This window comes from Puma concolor, chromosome C2, assembly GCF_028749965.1.
Source record: "Puma concolor isolate L17-30 chromosome C2, mPumCon1.1.hap2, whole genome shotgun sequence".
Lineage (NCBI taxonomy): Eukaryota > Metazoa > Chordata > Mammalia > Carnivora > Felidae > Puma > Puma concolor.
In genome coordinates this window covers 14,385,506-14,408,395 of record NC_141675.1, presented here as the reverse complement: position 1 = coordinate 14,408,395, position 22,890 = coordinate 14,385,506, and the positions used below count along the sequence as shown (strand labels likewise).

General features: G+C 35.7%; 1 protein-coding gene across 5 annotated transcripts in view; it reads left to right on the top strand.

Annotated features, from left to right (window-relative positions):
• ZCWPW2 (zinc finger CW-type and PWWP domain containing 2) overlaps positions 1-22,890 on the top strand; it is a 154,916-nt gene that overhangs the window by 53,194 nt on the left and 78,832 nt on the right. For all 5 annotated transcript variants that reach the window (XM_086720593.1, XM_086720590.1, XM_086720595.1 and 2 more), the window contains exons 3-4: positions 2,428-2,773; positions 14,206-14,365. In XM_086720593.1, coding sequence (XP_086576719.1) covers positions 2,433-2,773; positions 14,206-14,365 — 501 coding nt within the window. In that variant the 5' untranslated portion in view covers positions 2,428-2,432. The remainder of the gene's footprint in view (positions 1-2,427; positions 2,774-14,205; positions 14,366-22,890) is intronic.

The following is a 22,890-nucleotide window of genomic DNA, read 5'->3' as shown; positions in this document are numbered from 1 at the left end:
TTATATATATAAATCTTAAATAAAATCTTATATATAAAATTATATAAAATCTTAAATAACTGTTAATAAACTTCATACAGCAATATATATGTTAAAGAAAAATTCTCCTAACGCTTGACAATGTAGGGTTTACCTGGAATGCAAGTATGTTTATCATTAATAAATTCATTATTACAACATACCCAATTAACAGGCTTAACAAAGTCTTTGTTTACCTAAATATATACAGAAAAGCAGTTGATAAAATTCAACAGTACTTCATGACTAGCAAAAAAAAAATCCTTATAGTAAACTGGTAATTAAAGGAAAAAAATTTTTTTGTAATCTTTTAATGTTCTCTACAAATACATATATATATACATATTTGATTTTATAGTCAAATAGAACCATTCTCTTTGAAATTAGAAAAACGTTTCTACCATCATGGCTTCTATTCAATATTATGCCTGTCTCAGTATAGTCAAAGATGATACAATGATTGAAAATACATAAACAAAACTCTCTCTCTCTCTCTCTCTCTCTCTCTCTCTCTCTCTCTCTCACACACACACACACACACACACACAGGAGGAAAATACACATAATGTGATGTGAAATGCAAAATAATGTCTTGCCCAAGGACAACTGGTGAGTAGCCGAACCAGGAGTTCACATATAATTTGCCTCTGAAGTCTGAACTCAGCAACTTCTGCTGTACCATCTAGTGGCCCAGAGAATAGGGAAGACTAGCCATTTCAACTGCAATCTAAATTGCAGTCTTGCTTCTTGTAAACTTCCTCACCAGTGAGATAACCAGAAATCTTAAATTAATATTATTAACGGAGTGCCTTGATGGCTCAGTTGGTTAAGTGTCCGACTTAGGCTCAGGTCATGATCTCACTGTTGGTGAGTTTGAGACCCAAGCCAGGCTCTGTGCTGACAGCTAGGAGTCTGGAGCCTGCTTGGGATTCTGTGTCTCCTTCTCTGCTCCAACGCTGCTCATGCTCTCTCTCTTTCTCTCTCTCTCTCCCTCAAAAATAAGTAAACATTAAAAAAATTAAAAAAATAATGATTCTAATTAATATTATTAGCAAAATTTTATATTTATCTTCCAGAAGATTTGGTCTTCATGTTTTCAGATTTTTCCACTCTTCCAGTATGATAAATAGTGCCACACTAAATATTCTTGGGTCTTCGTATATGTAGAATAGTCTCTTGTAAGTTTATTTTCTGTGGATACATTCACACGAGCAGTATTAACAGGTAAAAACAAAATGTGAGCCATGGCTATTGGCATATGTTGGCAAATTTCTAAAGCAATTTGTGGTGACCCTGTAATACGATAAGTAATTGAGTTTCTAAACATACGATTAACTCATGAATTAAGAGCTTGTTTAAATGGTGCTTATACTTGGAGAATGGTATTTTACTAACTCATGAATATGGTATATTGACATCATTCTTTAAAGTAGGTTTTTATTGCAAAATAAGTTGCTAATATTTTTACTTTATTTTAGTTATATTATTTTTAGTACACACATACTTATTGAGCCTAGAAGTTGGAGGCTTAATCATATAATTCTAATGTTTTGTATGTTAAAAATTTTTATAATAAAATACTCGGAGAAATGTTTTTTTCAAACCACTTGAATTAATGGATAAAAGGCAAAACTGTATAAGCAAAAGATTCCTTTAGTTTTAAAAGGAGATTTAAAACTTTGATATGGTGAAATATTTTGTTACACTTGATTTTCGTCAGAACTAGAAAAGGGTTGTCACATAATTTCATATACATATATATATACATCCCAAGAGGCAGTACAGCTTAAGTAGTTAAGACCACAGAATTTGGAGCCAAATTGCCTGCATTTAAATCCCAACTCTACATGGGGCGCCTGGGTGGCGCAGTCAGTTAAGCGTCGGACTTCAGCCAGGTCACGATCTCGCGGTCCGTGAGTTCGAGCCCCGCGTCAGGCTCTGGGCTGATGGCTCAGAGCCTGGAGCCTGGTTCCGATTCTGTGACTCCCTCTCTCTCTGCCCCTCCCCCCTTCATGCTCTGTCTCTCTCTGTCCCAAAAATAAATAAACGTTGAAAAAAAAAAAATTTTAAATCCCAGCTCTACCATATCCTAGCTCTGGGACCTCAAACAAATTACTTTTCTTAGCTTCAGTTTTCTCTGTAAAAATGGTCATACTTATTTTTATTTTTATTTGTTACTTAAAAAATTATTTTTAAGTTTGAAGCATTTTATGCCCAGAGCAATTGATGCTTCTATTTTGTTCCTTTCTTTCTGGGTAGGTGGAAACATACATTGTTCAAAATGTATAGTCTTTATGGGATAGAGAAGATGTAGACAAAGAAGGTATAATAGAGCTGTTTCTCTGATTTTAGTTTGAACTTTCTTTCCTCATATTCTTGAATATTTATTCTTTTCTTCTGGTTTTCCAGATTAAATGCATTTATGGAAAAAGAAAAATTGGATGGTAATAGAATACTGTAATGCTGCAATGGATTCCTCAGCGGAAAACAGTATGTACGTAAACAAATTGTGGGTTCAGTGTGAGTATGAAAGCTGTTTGAAGTGGAGATTGTTGTCAAGTGAGGATGCAGCCAGAGTTGATCACAATAAACCATGGTACTGCTTCATGAACACTGATTCAAGATACAATAAGTGCTCTGTTGCTGAAGAAGACTTTCCTGAAGAGTCTCAGCTTCATCAAAGTGGATTTAAGATTGTCTATTCACAACTCCCTCTTGGAAGTCTGGTTTTGGTAAAATTACAGAGTTGGCCAAGGTAAAGTTTTTGTTGTTGTTTTATAATAAACCATTGAGTTACAGTCTTGCTAAGTTTATGAATTTTTTAAACTTTTCAAACAATCAACTTTTTTCTACTATTTGTCTGATTTCTTATTTATTGTTTCCTGATCTCATCACTATTATTTTCCTGATACTTTAGGGTCTGATTCTTCTTTTTCTAATTTTTTAAATTAGAAACTTTAGGTAACTGGTTTAAATCCTTTTTCCTCTTGAAATAGGCAACCAAAGCTATAAATTTATCTTTAAGCACAGCTTTAGCTATTACCCCACAAATTTTGATATATTGTATTTTATTACCTTTAGTTTCAAATATTTACTAATTTTCTGTGTGATTATCTTCTTTCAAATGAGCTGTTAGAAGTGTATCTTTAAGTTATGTAATATTTGGGGATTTTTAAATATCTTATTGATATTGAGCTCTAGTTTAAATATATTGTACTCAGTTTCTTTGAATCTTATTTTATGGCCCAGCATAGTCTGTCTTGAAAAGAATGTATATTCTATAATTGTTGACTAGATGCCCAAAATATTTTTTTTCTTTTAGATTCTATAGATTTACTATTGTATAGCTCAGCGTTTCCCACACTAGACTGATTTTCCCAAGTGTGCAATATGTACTGTCGTTTGTCTGGGGAACTGTTTATCGCTCCTTCTATTCTGAATGATAGCCTTGCTGGAGTATTCTTGGTTGCAAGTTTTGGGGCTTTTTTTGTTTTTTTGTTTTTTGTTGTTTGTTTTTTTTCTTTCAGCACTTTGAATGTATCATGACCACTCCCTTCTGGCCTGCAAAGTTTCTGCTGAAACATCAGCTGATAGCTTCATGGGGCTTCTTCCCTTGTATGTAATTGTTTTTTCTCTTGCTGTTTTTAAAATTCTCTTTATTGCTATCTTTTGCCATTTTAATTATTATGTGTCTTGGTGTGGACATCCTTGAGTTGATTTTTTTGAGCATTCTCTATGCTTGCTGGATCTGGGTGTCTGTTTCCTTCCCCAGATTAAGGAAGTTTTCAGCTGTTATTTCTTGAGATAAAATTTCTGCCCCTTTTCTCTGTCTTCTCCTTCTGGGACTCCTTAATGCAAATTTTATTATGCTTGATGATGTTACTGAGTTCCCTTAACCTGTTATCATTTTTTATTATTCTTTTTTCTTTTTGTTATTCAGTTTGTTTGCTTCCTATTACCCTGTCCTCCAGATGTTATCTGTTCTTCTGCCTCATCTAATATGCTACTGATTCCCTCTAGTGTGTGTGTTTTTTTTCTTTAATTTCAGTTACTGAGTTCTTCATCTCTGACTTGTTCTGTTTTATATTTTCTAGCTCTTTCTTGAAGGTCTCACTGAGATCCTTCACTCTTTTCTCAAGTCCAGTGAGTATTTTTATGACCATTACTGAATTCTTTATCATGCATATTACTTATCTCTGTTCCATTTAGCTGTATTGCTGTGGTTTTGTACTGTTCTTTCATTTGTGACATATTCCTCTGTTTCCTCATTTTGTCTAACTCTCTGTGTTTGTCTCTATGTATTAATGAAGTCAGCTATGTTTCCCGATCTTGAAAGTGGTGGCCTTATGAAGAGGAGGTCCTGTTGTGGCGTATAATGCAAGGCTCCCTGTTCACCAGAAACAGAGGTGTGTCCTGTGTGATTTGCTTGCACCCTACTAATGTGGCTGAGTTGCATTTGCCTTAGTCCAGTTGGCTACAGTGGCCCACTTTGCTTGTGGGTGCACTAGGCAACGTTTGGTCCTTGTGCCATTAAGGGGTCAGTCTAGGTTGTCATGGGCTTGTGGTTGGGTGGTGTCTGTCCCCAGATGTCTGTCCCCAGTCTGCCTGCTGGGTCGACAGTTGGACTGATCAACAGGGCACCCTCTCTGTGCTGCCAGCTATAAAGTTTGGCCACTGGGACTGTGGGGGCACTGATATGTGTGGTTATCTTCCCCTCTCCCTGGGGCAGAAGTCATTTTGGAGTGGTACCAGTTCCCCTTGGAGTTGCTTGCAGGCTGTATTGGGGCAGGAGCTGCTTTGGAGGGACTCTTGCTGTGTCTCTTTCATTTTATATGACATGAGTTCTGTTCTTTAAGAGATTTTTTTCAGTTTGTTTTCTCTCTGTTGTTCAGATTGGATCATTTCTACTTTAAGTTCACTGATTCTTGCCTCTTTCATATTCATTCTGCTATTGAGAGTATCCATTGATTTTTTTGTTTTGGTTATTGTATTTTCTACTGTAAAATGTACATTTGGTTCTCTCTATCTTCTATTTATTTTCATTTTGGATTTTATTTAAATCTGTTTTAGCAGGCTGCTCCTACTACTGCACTGAAGGGATATAAGGGAACCTCTTTGTTACTGCCAGATGGCAGTTGGAAGCCTAGGTTTTCTTTTTTTTTTTTCAACGTTTATTTATTTTTGGGACAGAGAGAGACAGAGCATGAACGGGGGAGGAGCAGAGAGAGAGGGAGACACAGAATCGGAAACAGGCTCCAGGCTCTGAGCCATCAGCCCAGAGCCCGACGCGGGGCTCGAACTCGCGGACCGCGAGATCGCGACCTGGCTGAAGTCGGACGCTTAACCGACTGCGCCACCCAGGCGCCCCTGGAAGCCTAGGTTTTCTACTCAGCTTTCACTTAGTCTCTTGGAAGGGAAGGGTGTTTCATTACTGGTAGGCAGGGATGAGAGTTGAGCCGAGTCACCAACTTGGCTGAGAGAGGTAGAGTATCTTGTTACTCACCTCCACTGATACCATGGGGGGAGAACCATGTTAATGCTGGAAGGTGATAACAATTCCAGCTTCCCAGTAGGCCTCTTCTGCCACCACCTGAGTGGGAAGGACATGGGGCTTTATTACTGCTGGGTGTATTGAAGTGTAGGCTCACCACTTGACCTTTGTTGATGGGGATAGAGTTGGGATTGCAGATTTTTCCATGGTATTTAGCTGTTTTCCCAGCTATTGCTTAAAAGTTTTCTGTCTTGCTAGGCTTTCCCTATGCTGGTCCTTTGACTTGAGAAAGCAGGCTTCATATGGACTTTTTGTTCCTTTGCACCCATTGGTGTCTCTGAGTTGCTGGCTTCTTTAGCACCCAATCTAGGAGATAATGAGGCAAAAAGAACACTCAGGCAGCTCCCTGTCATATCATTCTTCAGGTCCCAAGGTCCTTATCTGGCTTATTTTCTCTTCATCTTTTAGAATATTCTTATGTTTGTTTGAAATATAATACCCAGAAATTTTTGGTGTACTTAGTGGGAAGAATATAGAGAATTGAGTCTATTTCAACTTGTCCAGAACTGGAATCTGCAGAATAGATTTTCTTTAGCCTTTTTGTCTAAATCGTATACCCAGAGCCCCTTATTCTATTATTTTCTCAAAGTATCAAAAATACGAACTTGTTTTCTGAAATTTCTTAGCATTTTTCTTTTCACATATTTCCTCCCCTGTTCCACACAACCTCACATACCATCAATATCCCAAAACAGTGTGGCACATTTGTTACAGTGTGTGAACCGGCATTTACCTATCACTGGTGACCAAAATCCACAGTTTACATTAGGGTTTGATCTCTGTACTGTGTATTCTGTAGGTTTTGACAAATGTATAATGACATGTATTCACCATCATAGTATCATACAGAATCGTTTCACTGGCCTAAAAATCTCCTATGTTTCACCATTCATCCATCCCACCACCCCTGGCAACTGGAGATCTTTTTACTGTATCCATAGTTTTGCCTTGTCCAGATTGCTATATTATTGTAATCATGATATGTTGCCTTTTCAGATTGGCTTCTTTCGCTTAGTGATATACATTTAAGTTTCCCCTATGTATTTTCATGGACATACGTGGTTGTTTTCATTTGTATATCCCTGATGACATGTCATGTAGAGCATTTTTTAATATGCCTATTTGTCATTTGTATATCTTATTTGGTGAGATGTCTACTCAGATCTTTCGCCAATCTTTTAATTCAGTTGTTCATTTTCTTATTGGGGAGCTTAAGAGTTCTTTGTGTATTTTGGATATCATTTCTTTATTAGATATGTCTTTTGCAAATATTTTCTCCCAGTCTGTGGCTTATCTTCTCATTCTCTTACCAATGTCTTCTGCAGAGCAGGTACTTTTAATTGTAATGAAGTCCAACTTACCCATCTTTTTTTCATGGATGGTGCTTTTGGTGTTGTATCCCCACTTTTATTTGTACCTTCTCTTTCCTTTATCTGTATTGATCCTTTCTTCTTTGATTTGGATTATACTTCCAGCAATTTCTCATCAGTGTAAGCTTTTGTCCTGATAAGGGAGTTTTTTGTTGGTTAGTTTTAAGTGTTCATAGGGCCCAGACTGCTCTAATACCTTCAGGTTTTGTTGTAACCCCCCTCGTAGTTTGGCTGCTGTGCTCACGTTGACTTGCTGCACTTTTCAATAAGTACTTCTTTCAGTTTTGAGGTTCTTAATTTCACAAACCCATCAGACCTCTGGTTGCCTTCCCCCTCCCACTGTTTCCCCTCATACAGATGCTAGTAATATGTGGGTCTTGTAACTGTCAGTAGTTTGAACCTGCCTGCTCCTATTTTGGTAGTTTATGTGGATAGCTTATCACTTAGTTTTGTTATAGATGTTGTGTGTCAGGTTTTGGCTTTGCTATTATAGTTGTTCTACCTGTACTTATGGGGAAATTTCAGGAGATTCTAAAACTACAATAACATTGGCACTATCTTCCTAGAATCCCTTGCTATTTTACATTGCATTCTCATACTTAACATTCTCAAAGCTAGGATACTCTGCCTCATATTACCTTGTTTTCATTCACAGTTAGCTATTCTTCATGAAGAATATAAGATGTTTTCTTTCATAGAGAGACTGTGATGGACTCACGTTAACATACATATACACATTCACACACACACACACACCACACACACACACACACACACACACACACACACACACACACACAACACATACATAAGAGGCCTTCAATTAAATACCTACATTTATGTTCTTATTCTGTCACTTACTGTTGTGGGCTGAATTGTGGTCCCCAGAAAGTCATACTTTCAAGCTCAAACCTCAGAAGTGACTGTATTTGGATTCAGAGCCTTTAAAGAGGTGACTAAGTGAAAATAAGCCATTAGGGTGGGCCCCACACCAATCTGACTAGTATTCTTATAAGAACAGGAAATTTGGACACACAAGGAAACACCAGGGATGCACATGCATAGAGGAAAAACTATGTAGAGATACAGTAGGAAGGTAGCTATCTACAAGCCAAGGAGAGGCTTCAAGAGAAGCTATCCCTGCTGACCTATTAATCTTAGATTTAAAGCCTCCAAACCTATGAGAAAATAAATTTCTGTTGTTTATGCCACTCACTCTATGGTATTTTTTGTGGCAGCTTTAGCAAACTAATACATTTAATGTCTTTGCAAATATGGAAATCTCTCTGAGATATGTACCATTTGCTACTGAGTACTTTTCTAGAGATCAAATATGAAATATTATAAATATATACATATTATTTATTTAAATCATAAAAATATTATTTTCTTCTGTAAAATAATTAGGATTGGCATGAAGAGGAGCTAGATAGCTATGTAAAAAAATATTTTAAAAGACATGAATATTGGAGCACCTGAGTGGCTCAGTTGATTGAGTGACCAACTCTTGATTGCAGTTCAGGTCATGATCTCAGAGTCGTGGGATCAAGTCCCACATCCAGCTCCATCCTGAGCATGGAGCATGCTTAAGATTCTTATTCTCTCTCTCTCTCCTGCCCCTCTCCCCAACTCACTTGCTCTTGCTCTCTAAAAAAAAGGCATGAATATAAATGCTTATTTTATGATGTTACTTATGACAGTATTTGTAGTCCCATGTCATTTTTCAGATCTAAAATTAATATTTTGAAAGCATAGAGGTTTTATTTTCTAATGGAAATTCTTAAGGTTCAATAACTAATTCAAGAAATGTATTTGTTTCTTGTCACTATATCTGAAATATTATATTATAAATCTGATTAGGAATTTGTTTTGCAGTTTTGTGCTTATAACTGAGGGTTAGAACTTGAAATACACATGAAACATGTTTTACTCCAGTCCCTAAATGTGTCTAATCTATGATTAGAACCATCAGAATACCTGCAAAATGCAGCTATATCTACCTTCTTGCTTATTGGAAAGAGTAGAATGCATTTGGCTAAGTAATCAGATGTATTCCTCTTTATGAAATAAGTATAGTTGAATACAGGCTTAAAATATAACTTTAAAATATAAAAACTCAAATCTAGTTATATTTTTTGTTACTGTAAATACATACAAAGATTATAACAGGATAAATTGCAATAGCAGAATATAAAGGTAGAATTAACCCACTAAAAACAATCAAACATCAGTTCTTAATTAAACAACATTAAAGACGTTGAAGTTTCAAGTGGAAAGACCAGCTAGGTGGCTATGGAGACACTTAGGAAGTAACATTATCTGAGTCAGTTCTTGTTAGCCTATGGGTCTTACACTGAGCTTTGAAGGCTCAGAAATTCAATCTTATCAACATCTCAGAGTTAGTCTTTACAAAAGAGTTGACCTTTTCTAATAAAGCTAAAAAAGCCGAAGAGAGACTGATACAGAATCTAGAAAGGCCTATTTAATCTTTATGTAATAAAAACAAATAATTTTCAAGAGAAAGCACTTTGTCTATGGGCAAACTCCATGGAAAATCAATTTATAATAGTTACATTTACCTCCACATTGTGAGATACCTCCACACTTACATGCTTACAAAAGTACATATGTAGCTTCTTGTCTTTGATCTATGCATGTCTGTTGTGCTTAGGGTGGGGATACCTACATGTACTAAGAAGAGAAAAACTATCTTCCTAATGTTTAAGCACCCTTAATTTTTAAAAATCGATCAAATAGCATGGTATTCAGCTAGAAACGGCATAGAAGTTAAAAGTGAAAAATAATGGTGCATATTTTCCTTAGAAGAAGATACATTGTCAAGCAGAAACTAGGCTCTATTTAGGGTAACTACCTTGGGCATATTTACACAGACATTTTACAAAGTTTTTCATAAATACAAAAATAAGTTTACAGAAAATATATTTGCATTCTAATGTAGTGTAGTAGTAAAATTTAATAGTTAAATATGCCTTTAAATTAACAAACCAATCCAGTGATACATTTTAGATATAGTATTTAAATTTCTAAAATGAGATTTCTACTAGATCCTTTCACTATTTTAAAATATTATTTGATTATTTCTTATTTGCATTATTTTGCCTATAGATTAATATACTTATAATGTGGGGGGGGTGGGGATGGGGAATCTCCTCTTCCCATCAGCCCCCTGTAGTTGGGTACAGCTTAGAGATTTTGTGGCAAGTATAGCATTCAGTTAGTGATGATTCCAATTCATCCATTTTGTTTCCCATAGATAAAGAAGGAGGCCCAAGTAAAATCTGCTCTCCTCTTAAACATCCAAACCATGGTTTGAAAATAACAGTCATGTACTTCTCACTGAGTATAAATACACAGCAACTGAAATCATGCTTAAGCTTCAACTTCTATTGACGGCAGTAGCTATCTTATTAAAGATCATTTCTGGGGCACCTCGGTGGCTCAGTCGGTTAAATGTCTGGCTCTTGGTTTCAACTCAGGCCATGACATCATGGTTTGTGAGATCGAGCCCCATGTTGGCCTCTGTGATGATGACACAGAGCCTGCTTGGAATTCTCTCTCTCTTCTCTACTCCTCTCCTGCTCATGCATGCTCCCTCTCTCTCTCAAAATAAATAAACATTAAAAAAAAAAAAAAAGATTATTTCTACTGGATGAGAAATGTGTAAGACATCAGTTTCTTGATGGTATATTTGCACTTGAAGTTACCTGTTGTATCCAAATTTCTCCTTTTCTCCAAGTGGATTCCAATACATGGATCTATTTGTGTTTTATTTGTGTATTTTACCTCCCACCGCCCACAGATTCTAAAATTAATCACACGACTTTTCTTGTAATTCTGATACCTTCCCATCGGGTTGCCATCTCTTACTCTCCCTCTCTCCCTCTAAGCCCACAGACAACACTTTAGAATTTCTCATCAATATGAATGTGAAAAATCGGGGGGTGGAGGTGCACAATGCAGTGTCATTGTTGACAGTTTTAGAACTCAAATGGAGTTCAGAGTGAGATCAAAAAAATGGACATCAGCTTTCTTCAGTCACACTGAGTCAGAGAAAATGATGGCTGTCGAATGTGGAGAGAGGTAATCTTGCTTTCTGCAGCCATTGCCTCTCCTCAGCTTCTCCTGCAATTTGTTACATTCTATCTAGTCCTGCTTGACTAGGAGTCAGACAATTCCTTTGCACTGCCTGAAGAAATACTAAAGTGCCCCAGTTATTTGGACATTTGATGATGCTTTTCATAATTCATCTGTAAACCAGCATGCAAAATTTTCTATAATATAACATGTTTTAAATAATGAATAGAAGCTTTTTTCTTTCATTGGTATCTAATTATTTTTAGGAGTCACCTCTATTTTTATTTATATTTTTTAAAGTAATAATTTAAATTGAATACTCTTGGGCCCAATAGGTTTGTGTGTAAAAGAAGTTGTATCAGAATTTGTGTCAGAAAAGCTTATCTTAAACAGAGTAACTGCAAAATTTCTTTTCATGTCTCAAGTGTTATAAATCCTGTGGTTGTTTTACACTGAATGGAGTTGATGCTACTTATAATTTGATATTGCTTGGCAATAATCCTTTTTAAAATTGCTGTGAGGTGCAAATCACCTAGTATTAAACACGAACCCCTTACATTTTACAGAGCAGTCAACAAATATAACAATCACAATTTGGCTTCTTTTAAAGTAGTTATTAATCCAGTTGGAGGACCTACTGTTTCTTGATTTCTGATAAGTTAGAAGTGTCCAATGCAGCTGCCATTCATTCTTAATCATTTATTTGCCTATTGAAATCTTTTTCTTTTGAGTGGGTTCCTTCAGAAATGTAGATTTCCAATGTAGGTTTAAAAGATAAACTCCACTCAAGGTTTCTTTTAAGCACTCTTGAGCCCAATAAGATTGCCAAATAGCAGTGATACTGTGATGTGAACCTGATAATAACTAGATAGGTCCTGAACCTCTCTTTGACTTTTCCATTATCATTTCCAGTTTTCCAAAGTATTAGACTTCTTTGGGTTTTATGTTGTCTGACTCAATTTGTGATCCTCCAGCCCTTCCTTTTCCCTGATCTAAGGCTGCCAGACAGCCCCTTCTCCTAACTCAGAAAGGCCCAAGAGTCAAAGAACTCTGCTCAGCATCCTGTTCAATTCACATACTCCACCATCCCTGGTGACTGGTGCACCCAAGTCATCACCTGGCAACTATACTTGGGATATGTCAGCTTCCTGGAATCAAATTTTTTTTCATTAATACTAACTATGACATATTGTGTTAGTTTACATTGTGTTATTTGTGATCTGTAAAGACTTTTTTTTACAGTGGTATGGTAGGTGTATTTCTATATTTAAGACTTTGTAACTTTCATATCAATAGATAATTTAGTAGAAGATCAACCATCTATGGTCCTCAAACCCAAGGAATTTGTAGATTTTGCATTTTTGTGATTTCAGATTCTTTATAGCATGATTTGTATGCTTCCTGTAGGTTTTAAAATTATCTAAATGTCTAATTTGTCCAGTTTCTAAATAAATGTGGCAAAATAATGCTTTGTATCATTCTTCCTACTTCTCATTTATACCAACAATCTTACTGTATATGATTGTATTAGTTTGCTAGGGCTGCCATAATGAAGTATCAAAGACTAGGTAGCTTAAAAATAACAGAAATTTATTATCTTACCCTTCTGAGGCCAAAATTCTCAGGTCAAGGTGTGTCAGCAGGGTTGATTTCTTCTGAGACTCTCACCTTGGTTTGTAGATGGTTTTCTCCTTGTGTTCTTCATATGGTCTTCCCTTTGTGCATGTATGTGTCATAATATTCTTTTTTATAAGGAAACTAGTCATGTTGTATTAGGGCCCACCTTTTAACTTAGTTATTTCCTTAAAGACACTATCTCCAAATATAGTCACATTCTGAGATACTGGAGATGAGGACTTCAACATGTGAATTTGGTGAGGGGAACACAGTTTGGTTCATAATGATGGCACTCTACAATATTTTGATTTGCCAAAACCCAAAAAATGTATAAAGCATGTACTTGTTTGAATTTTATAACTAGGACAGTGAGGAACCAGAGTCATAGCAAGGCTTAGTTACCTGCTTGAGGCCTCTTGTCTGGTAGAAGGCAGAACAAGAGCCTGAATCTTCTGATTTGAACCTGACTACCTTTTTTCACAAGAGAGCTGCAAACCAAAGTAGAACTTGGCATTCCTTAGTCACAGCTTCCTGACCTTATTTGCTGTCTTCCTTTCCTGCATTAGTCTCCGAACAGTAGGTCAGAGTCTCAAAAGATTGCTAAAACAGTCAAAACTTAGTTGATGTATATATATATATATATATATATATATATATATATATATATATCTTAAAAACATCTATGTACATATACAGATATATATATCTTTATATATATAACATATATATATCTTTATATATATCACATATGTGTGTGATATATATATCTTTATATATGTAACATACATATACATATGATATATATACATATATATGTGCATATATATATATTTATATATTTATATGTTTTTGCCAAATGGAAAAATGAAACCTATCAAGGAATTTCTAGAGGTTTATGTCATGAAAGAACATACCTCTAAAGATTTATTTTTAGTAAAGGATAAATCTTATTTCTAGAACTAAAAATTTTTAGAAATTTGGTCTTCCAGTGGAGCAGATGCAAGGAAGGGGCAATATAGAACTGCTGAGCTCTGTTTCTGCATTTCCCACAGTAGTTAGAATTTTTAGTGTTATCGCAGCCTAAGCTGCCAGTACCCCTTTGGCAGCCCTGAGCCCTTTGGCTCAGGAAATGCCAGCTCTCTTCTACCCTGTCAGAAACTGTCAGTGGGTTGACATTTTAGTAATTAAGCCTTCTGATTGGTTAGAGTTGATTCAAAGCTGCCATGAATCTTACATTTCCTATTAGCCCTGACTAAATGTCTCTTACAGATCCTGGAGATCATCCTTCTGTCTTATAATTCTTTTTCCTTGTATCTTATGTTTATCTTAAATATGTGACTTTTCCAAAGCTTTCTATATCTACAAAGATACAACTGATTACATCTATCAAGTGAATATCCTACTTTTAAAGGATACAAGTATGAATATGTTTAATTTGGGGGAGTTTTAAAAATTCCTAGGAGAAAGTTTGATATATGATTATAACAGATGTATTGATTTCTGCCTTTTTTTTTTTAAAGCATCAAAATAATTAAAACTACTTTCTTTTGAAAGCTGGCCAGGGATACTTTGCCCAGATCCTTTTAAAGGGAAATATGTGACCTATGACCTGGATGGAAATGTTGAACAGTATCACATAGAATTCCTGGGTGATCCCCATTCAAGATCATGGATAAATGCAACATTTGTTGGACATTATAGTATCACATTAAAGGTAGGTACAGTAACATCCGAGTTGTATTCTTCTGGCGCTTGTTTTTAGTTATGGCCATTTTTGTCTCAGAACCTAAAAGATACATAATTATTTAGTTTTATACTTATATGAACAAAATAGTATATACTATTTGTTTAAACCAAATATTTGGATTTTTAAAGAAGTTTTTTCGAAGGAAGTGTGAAAACTAGAGCAGTTTTAAATTTTATTTTTCTAATGGCAATATAGTATGAATCAATGGAGGACTTTACATAATTGCCTTTTGAAACAATTTTAAGATTATCAGTTGGTAATTTTTTAAAATTTCCCTTGAGAAGACTCTAAGTTGTAGCCCTAGCTCATAGGGAAAATTAATTGTGGAATGCAACCAGAGTTTCAAATTTCAAACAGAATATTTCATTATACTAACTCCTTCAGTATCTTTTTAAACTTTAAATCACACACTACAATTAATGAATAGGCTGGACTCTCAGGTTAATGAGAGTAGGTGACGTGGATCTATTTCCGTGGGTTTGGTTTAGTTATTATAAATCAATTCAATTATCTGTGTCTGTTTTATAATATTGAAACTTTTCATCTGCAAACCATGCTTGCATTAGAAATCTGATTTAAAAATAGATGTCAGAAATGTGGATTCCTTTGTTTCTATTTTATGGTGAAGCATATATATGTTCCAATACACATATAGATGAATGTACATTTAAACCACACCATTTAATCCACAGTGTAAGTAAATCTGTGTAAATTTGAGGTAGTTTAAAACAGGCTTTTACTATATCTTTGGCATAAGCACTATCTTTTTTCCATGCAACTTGAAAGAAACTGGAATGGAAGGCCATTTTAATAAAAATATTTAAGCATGAAATAACATACATACATTCATTCCATGGTAGTTGTGAATCAGTCATCTTAATGTGAGGCACCTTCTCTGCTTTGACATTTTGGATGTGTTCCTAGCCACTTCTGCTGGCAACCACAGAAGACAGGAAGAATTGTTCTCCCTTCTGTGCCCTTCTCCCCTTTCCTAAAGGACGGGAAAACCTGCTAGCTCTCATGAAGCAGGCCTTAGAATCTTAGACGTTTGACAATATGGTAAAGAGCAAGGCATTCTTAAGAAATTATATTTAAATGTAAGTGAAAACTAGAAGTGAATTTTTAAATTGTCTCAACTAATATTTCTCTCAAGATGTGAATTCTGTCAGGAATAATTTAAGTTGATTCCAGTGAGCATACCATTAATCCCTGGGACAAGGAAAAAAATCTGATGCTAAACAAAGCTAAACTCAAGCATCGGGACCCAGAAGTTTTTAACCTTCTGAAAGCATTAAAGCAAACTTGGAAATTCTTGCAAAGACCATCAATTCAGGGCTCCTTAAATTAAGCAGACCCCTAACAAGGATGAGAACAGAGAAAAATAAAGTATTCATTTCCCCTTTTCCTTCCCCCAGTCTCCCAGCTAGCCAGGTACTCTAGGTAGATAACCCATTGGGTGCCCACAGGCTTGGGCAGTTCTCTTCTCTACTGTCACTCAGGGTACCTTTCCTACATGCTCTTTTGTGTGTGTGTGTGTGTGTGTGTGTGTGTGTGTGTGTGTGTGTGTCTCACTCTTTTTGTCTGTATCTTTTTCTTGTTCCCTTGGAGCTGATAATAATAGGGGTGACTTTCTCTGTGGGTCTCTTCATTCAAGGCTAAAATTTTAATTCCCTTCTACCTAATTCAGCTGGCACAAGTCAGATTATTCCTTTGTGCTCTGATTCCCCACTCCTGCCTATCTAAGGATCTCCACTTACCAGGATGGGAAGACTCATATTGAAGCCTCATTGCCCCCAAACTACTCAAGAAACAGAAATGAAGGAGGTTGACTCCAGAAACCCTGCCAACCAAGGTAGAAAAATGGTAAACAAAAATGTTACATATGAGAAATTGGTTGAAAAAGAATAATTTCAATCTATGTATTATCCAGGGATAGCTGAGCTTTCCCTGTCCCTGGGAGGTGGAGATAGTATTAGCCCCAACCTACAGTTCTCTTGTCTAGACTTCCCAGAAATTTAATATTTTAATGGTCCTTTCTTCACTGGAGCTCCCATAGCATCATATTCTGTCTCTACACTATACCACATTGATCCAGATATTAAGTTCACACCCCTTCCTCCATAAAAAAGGTCACTCACATGAAAAATACTGTATAGTAGCCAATGTGGACTTAAAGATTTTTCTAGAATTGGAAGAGGATGCACATTGTACAAGTTGTCTGATCTTTTTTTCTAAAACTGGCAAAGGATTTATAACTTTCACTGCTTAAACCAACTCTTTTTTCATATATTATTTTAACATCATATTATCCTAATTTGTATAAGCTTAGTTTAACAGGGATTAAATATTTAAGAGTTTTCACTAAATATGGACTACACTGCAGTGTATATGTTAAGGTGGGAGAGAAATATGTAACCCTACAAAGACATTATATGCACCTGTGAGAAAATGAAATATTGTTATATTTTAGATTATGAAAAATTTAACTCTTTTAGTTCATGTTTGTCAATTTTTTTTTTGAATAGTCAGTTTCCCCTGGTTGATATATTTATGGGACCACTGACTTACTAATTTTATCGTTGAAAGCACAACAGAGCTCTGTCACTGCCTATTGATAGGTATAGAGGATAAGTTTTTCCCCAACATATAAAACTTCTCATAGATACACTGGATATACTTTAGAAAGCAGTTGAAGGCAATATTTAGATTGTATATTTGTAATTTATATTAGTTTATTCATACAGTTATTTTTTTCATTTACTGTAAAATCAGCAGCTCTATAGACAGCTGAAACCCATCTCCCCCCTTACTTAAAATAAATATGAACATGTGCCAGATGGCTATTTTCTTTAAGAGTTGATACACGGAATACAGTTCTTTCCCCAATTAACCCAAATGTTGTTCTTTTGTATTTAGTGGATACATGTCTGCAGAACCCATTATTTGCAAGTTTATTTTTTAGCTTGACAGACTATATGACTTAGTTTAGCATTTCTGAAGCCTGGCTGTGCATTAGAAAGCTTTACAAAATAACAAGAAAATGACAACAGAAACAAGAATGTAGCAATGCCTGAGCTCTACTCTACTGGATCATTTCGATCAGAATCTCTTGGTGTAGGGCCAGGCCTCAGTAATTTCAAGTTCCTCAGATGAATCTAATGTGTAGGCCAGAGACTAAATTTTCTCAACTTGAGGCATCAGAGTTTTGTCGGCTTTATCTTGACTAGTGTAGTAATATAACTTTGGTTATGGCTTACTGTTTCCTGTTGCCTTCTATTTCTTTGCTTAGTCTTTTACTTTGGTTTGCCTGGTGATTATGCTTACTGCCATATGTTCACATGTCAAACCCATAATAATCTGTTTGATTGAACACAACTTTAAGGTCATTCCTGTCACTCAACATTCTGCATAATTTATAGATATTGCTGATAAAGCTGATATATAATTTGAATTTAATTTTTAGTAGGTTTAAGTTGATCATCCATCTTATTGGTTGTATAGAGTCATTATAATTTTTCTAGGACATAAATAATGCACTCCAACCAGTTATTGCTTGGCCTGCAGTTTTCTAGTTTTTCATATTGCCAAGAAAACATAGATAGTTCACCCTTGATGTTATGATGCTCCAATGCAAAATTTAAGGGTTTATTTTGTCCATGATGTGAATGGATTTTTTTGGCTTTATATTTTAGTGGTCTGCTTACTACTGTATGTAGGGTGTACCTGTAGGTATGCAACTGTGTCTTTGGATATCATTTGTGTATTAACCCATTATATTATGGAGTTGCCTGTATTTTCCAGGAAGATGAGCAAGGAGCAATGCCATATTGCTAAAGTTGAGCTCTGCAACTCCTAATTCTGTTTCCTAATTGGAGTAGCATTAATAGTGCTCTCCAAAAATTTCCAGATTTCTTTCCTCCTATTACAAAGAATTGCATATTTGATACTTGTGGTGGGGTGGGGCCAGTGAGTTGTGTGGAATTGATGAATGCCACCTTTTTGAGCACATAATGTGTGCAGGGCAACATCCTCCAGAGTTCACTTTCCCCGTGGCACTGTGACCAAAAATGTTTGAAATGTCGATTTGCTACTCTCTCAGCCTGGATCCCTGAATGACTGCTACTGCCCCCTCCCTACCAGATAACAGATAAGCAAAGTTAAGAAGAGACAGGCCTTGTTTAGTTAAGCCCATGGGATTATTCCAACAAATGCACTAATGATGGCACAAAGGATGTCCCAGTTCTTTGTAACTTGTATCTTTAGATGGACCATTTTGAAATTTCAGTACTCCGAAGAATTTGGCCAAATGACTAACATCATAGTACTCTAAATCTTCCAGTCTGTAAATAGAAATAACATAACTTGTTACCCTGTAGTAACTTATAAAGTAAGTTTATTTCTTTTCTGTATAATGATAAACATATGAGTAGAACTTACCAACTGATGATCAATTTATTGGATATAAATTGGGTCTAATAAATATCCTCCAACAAAGGACTCCGATGTCAACATGCACTGTGATGACTCCAATGACTAAAAGAGCCCACAGACAGCAAAGATGCAATGAGTCTCTGCCATAGGCCGTGGGTTGAGTAGATCCTTTTCATAGAAGTTTTAAAGTCTCATTGGGGCGCCTGGGTGGCGCAGTCGGTTAAGCGTCCGACTTTAGCCAGGTCACGATCTCGCGGTCCGTGAGTTCAAGCCCCGCGTCGGGCTCTGGGCTGATGGCTCACAGCCTGGAGCCTGTTTCCAATTCTGTGTCTCCCTCTCTCTCTGCCCCTCCCCCGTTCATGCTCTGTCTTTCTCTGTCCCAAAAATAAATAAACGTTGAAAAAAAATTTTTTTAAGTCTCATAGCAATCCCATGAAGATTGTCACTATTTGACATATAAAAGAAACCAAGATTCAGGCTACTTGTCTAGCCCAACATCATTCAACTACCAACAGATGAGATAATGATTAGAATCATTGTCTAACTCCAAAGTCCAAATTATTTATCTTTCTATACCATGCCAGTTTACTTATGCATCAGCAGTGGCCTGGTTTATTGTGAATGTTTTCCCCACATTTGCCTACAAAATGAGGAAAATTCTCATCTTTTAATTCTAAAAGGTTGAATCGTGGAAGTCTCTGGTAGACTTGCTCTTTGTTTGCCCCTTGTTGTTCCCCTTTGGAGGACTAGTGACCAAGCAGAACTCTTGATATTTTCAAATTACATTTGCAATCATCATAACAAGTGAATATGGATTAACATCTATTTGAGCAAGTGTTTTGCTTATTAGGATCCAGATTCTAAGAGTGTAGTTTGTAATAAGGATTAGCAAATTAGTGTATAACTAGATCATCAGGCAGTGTTTTGCTCTTAGAGTAATGGAATAAGACTGGATGCAAATCTGTTGATCTAACTCCATGGAAAACTACATTTGTAATATCAATTATATATATGTGTGTGTATGTGTATGTGTATATATATATATATATACATATATATATATATATAAACACATATTTCTCATCTTATAGTGTGGTTACATTCTGATAAAACCATAATAAGTTGAAGATATCATGAGTCCAAAATGTATTTAATATTTCTAGCCTACCAAACATCATAGCTTAGCGTGGCCTACCTTAAATGTGCTCAGAACACTTACATTAGCCCACAGTTGGGCAAAATCATCTAATACAAAGCCTAGTGAATAATAAAGTGTTGAATATTACATGTAATTGAATACTATACTGAAAGCGAAAAAAAGCATAGTTGTATGGGTATGGAATGGTTGTCAATGTACCGGTTGTTTACTGTAGTGATTGTGGCCTGACCAGGAGCTATGGCTTGCTGCCACTGCCCAGCATCATGAGAAAGTATCCACCACGTATCGCTAGCCCGGGAAGAGGTACAAATTCAAAACCTAGAGTATGATTTCTACTGAATGTGTATCATTTTGCACCATTGTAAAGTTGAAAAATTCTAAGTGGAGCCATCATAAGTTGGGGATCGTTTCTCTATATGTGTTTTTGCACCGTGTTCCTGCTTGCAAATAATCTGCGTAACAAGCAAATTCTCATAAGTTTTTATTGTATGAATTCCATATTTGATATAAAATTTGCTGTAAATTTGGTATTATCGGATTCAGATTTTTTATTTGTGTGCTTGTTTTCTAAGCATTCTTCAGTTCTGGCCTGGAGAAAGGTTAAGAAAATTAGAGTATGTTTCCATAACTGTGACCTTATTTGTGACTAACATGCCAAGAAAACTTTTGTAGTAATGTATATTAGGAAAAAAATTAACTTGTCATAGTAGTTCAAAGGGCAAGCCCTAGAGCCAGGCTCTTTGGGTTTGAACATTGGCTGTGTTACCTACTAGATGATTGACTACAGGCGAGTCACTGAGTCTTTACATACCTCATCTTAAAATGGAGGTTATAATGGTATCTGCCTCCTAAAGATACTATAGAGGCTGAGATAATACATGCAAAACATTTGTCACAGTGCTTGTCATGTAATAGGTTCTTTTTAAATTATTATTATTGAAACATAGTTGACTTACAAAGTTATATTAGTTTCAGGTGTACAGTATAGTGATTTGACAATTCTGTACATCCCTTAATGCTCATCACAATTAGTGTAGTCTCTGTAGTAGGTTTTTAATAAACATTAGTTGATGTTCTTCACTGAAACTACAGGTGAAGTATACATTTAAAATTATTTATTTCCTTTCCCTAGAAACCCACATCTACAGAAAGGAGTACCAAAAAGATACCAAGAACAATAAGATAGGAGAAAAGATCTTTTCTTTTGATTAAGATCATATGTGAAAAATGATACAATTTTAGTGTTTTTTATCAACTAACATTATGCTCCCAGAAATGGGAGGAAATAACGCTAATTGATCATCTTATCCTTTAATTCTTTAGCACATGACTGAAAGAGGCCATTGCTGCAATGCTTTTCTAGTTGACTATAAACAGAAGTGCTCTGAAATATTGAAAGCAGGAGATAAGTTAGAGCCTTCTTAATCTGACTCCTTGGTGAGTGAATAATCCCCAATATCATCAATGTCTTGAGAATACTTCGGATTTGTTTGATGGAATTTGGAAGGAGAATAGGAAATATTATCTTTCATGTTCTTTGCAACTGAATGAAACCAGTTTCTTTCCCTATCTCTATTTCTGCTTTTTGATTCACTCACATTTATGTATGCTGACTTTGCTGCTCCAAATAAATTCTTGAATTCACCTCTGTCATCTTCCGACTTCATCTCTTATGAATTTAGATAGCTGTGAACTTCTACTGAAGTTAAAAAGTCCAAATTCAAATAATACGACCAACTTTATACTCAGATTATAAAGGATAGAACAAGTGGCTACCTTTCCCATCATCAAATGCATGAAAAATGTATTAAGTATCACCTAGGTTTCTCATATTGATTCTTCACTGGAACAGTAGTAATCTTTTCTAGGAAATTCCAATATATAGCTTTCTCAATTTTCTAGAAGTGTTTAGTTTCTGTTAAAGAAATCAGAGTCAGATCATTGTTCATAAGCCAAAATATGAGGCTTACTAAATTGCCTTCAGAGTCATATCCCTTATTAGTAAGCCTGCTTTAAAATGAGTCTTTAGGGTGCCTGGGTGGCTTATTTGGTTGAATGTCTGTCTAACTTTGGCTCAGGTCATGATCTCATGGTTTGTGGGTTTGAGCCCTGTGTCGGTCTCTGTGCTGACAACTCAGAGCCTGGAGCCTGCTTCAGATTCTGTGTCTCCCTCTCTCTCTGCCCCTCCCTCACTTGCATTCTGTCTCTCTCTTTCTCAAAAAATAAACAAACATTAAAAAATGTAAAATAAATAAAATCACTCTTTTAGGTTGATGTTCTTAAATTAGTAAGTAGTAGTGGAGTAACTTTTTGGTACATTCTTCCATTAGGGAATTGTGAAGTTCAAAACTCATAATCATATAACTGAAAGTCTACAATTGATCTATTAACTTTATTTTTTCATTGTTTTTAAAAAATTCCCCCACATATTGATTAATTGTATCACATCTTCTAGCCAAAAGCCAGGACCAGTCTATGACTCAGACAAAACCCATTATCGCTAAACCCTAAACAATACTGATTGGACTAACTTTGAAAATAAATTTCAGAATTACCACTTACTTACCATTTGTTTAGCTCCCAGAATATGTGCTGATTCTGCATCACATATTTAGCCATCCTCTTCTAGAACTCCCACCTGCTTTTATGATTCTATCATGAAGCAGAATCTGGGCATCTGTTTGTAATAAATACAACTATTGTTTTCCCATAAACATATTCTATTAAAAATAAACAAGCAAATGTGGGGCAGAAAATCACAACCAGGATGCCTGGGTGGCTCAGTCTGAACCAACAGACTTTTACTATCATTTTGATTTGGCCATCCCCATAAGGTTGAAGGAACACATGAAATAATGTGGATTTCTATTTAACGAATAATTTTCTAAAATATTCCTTCTGA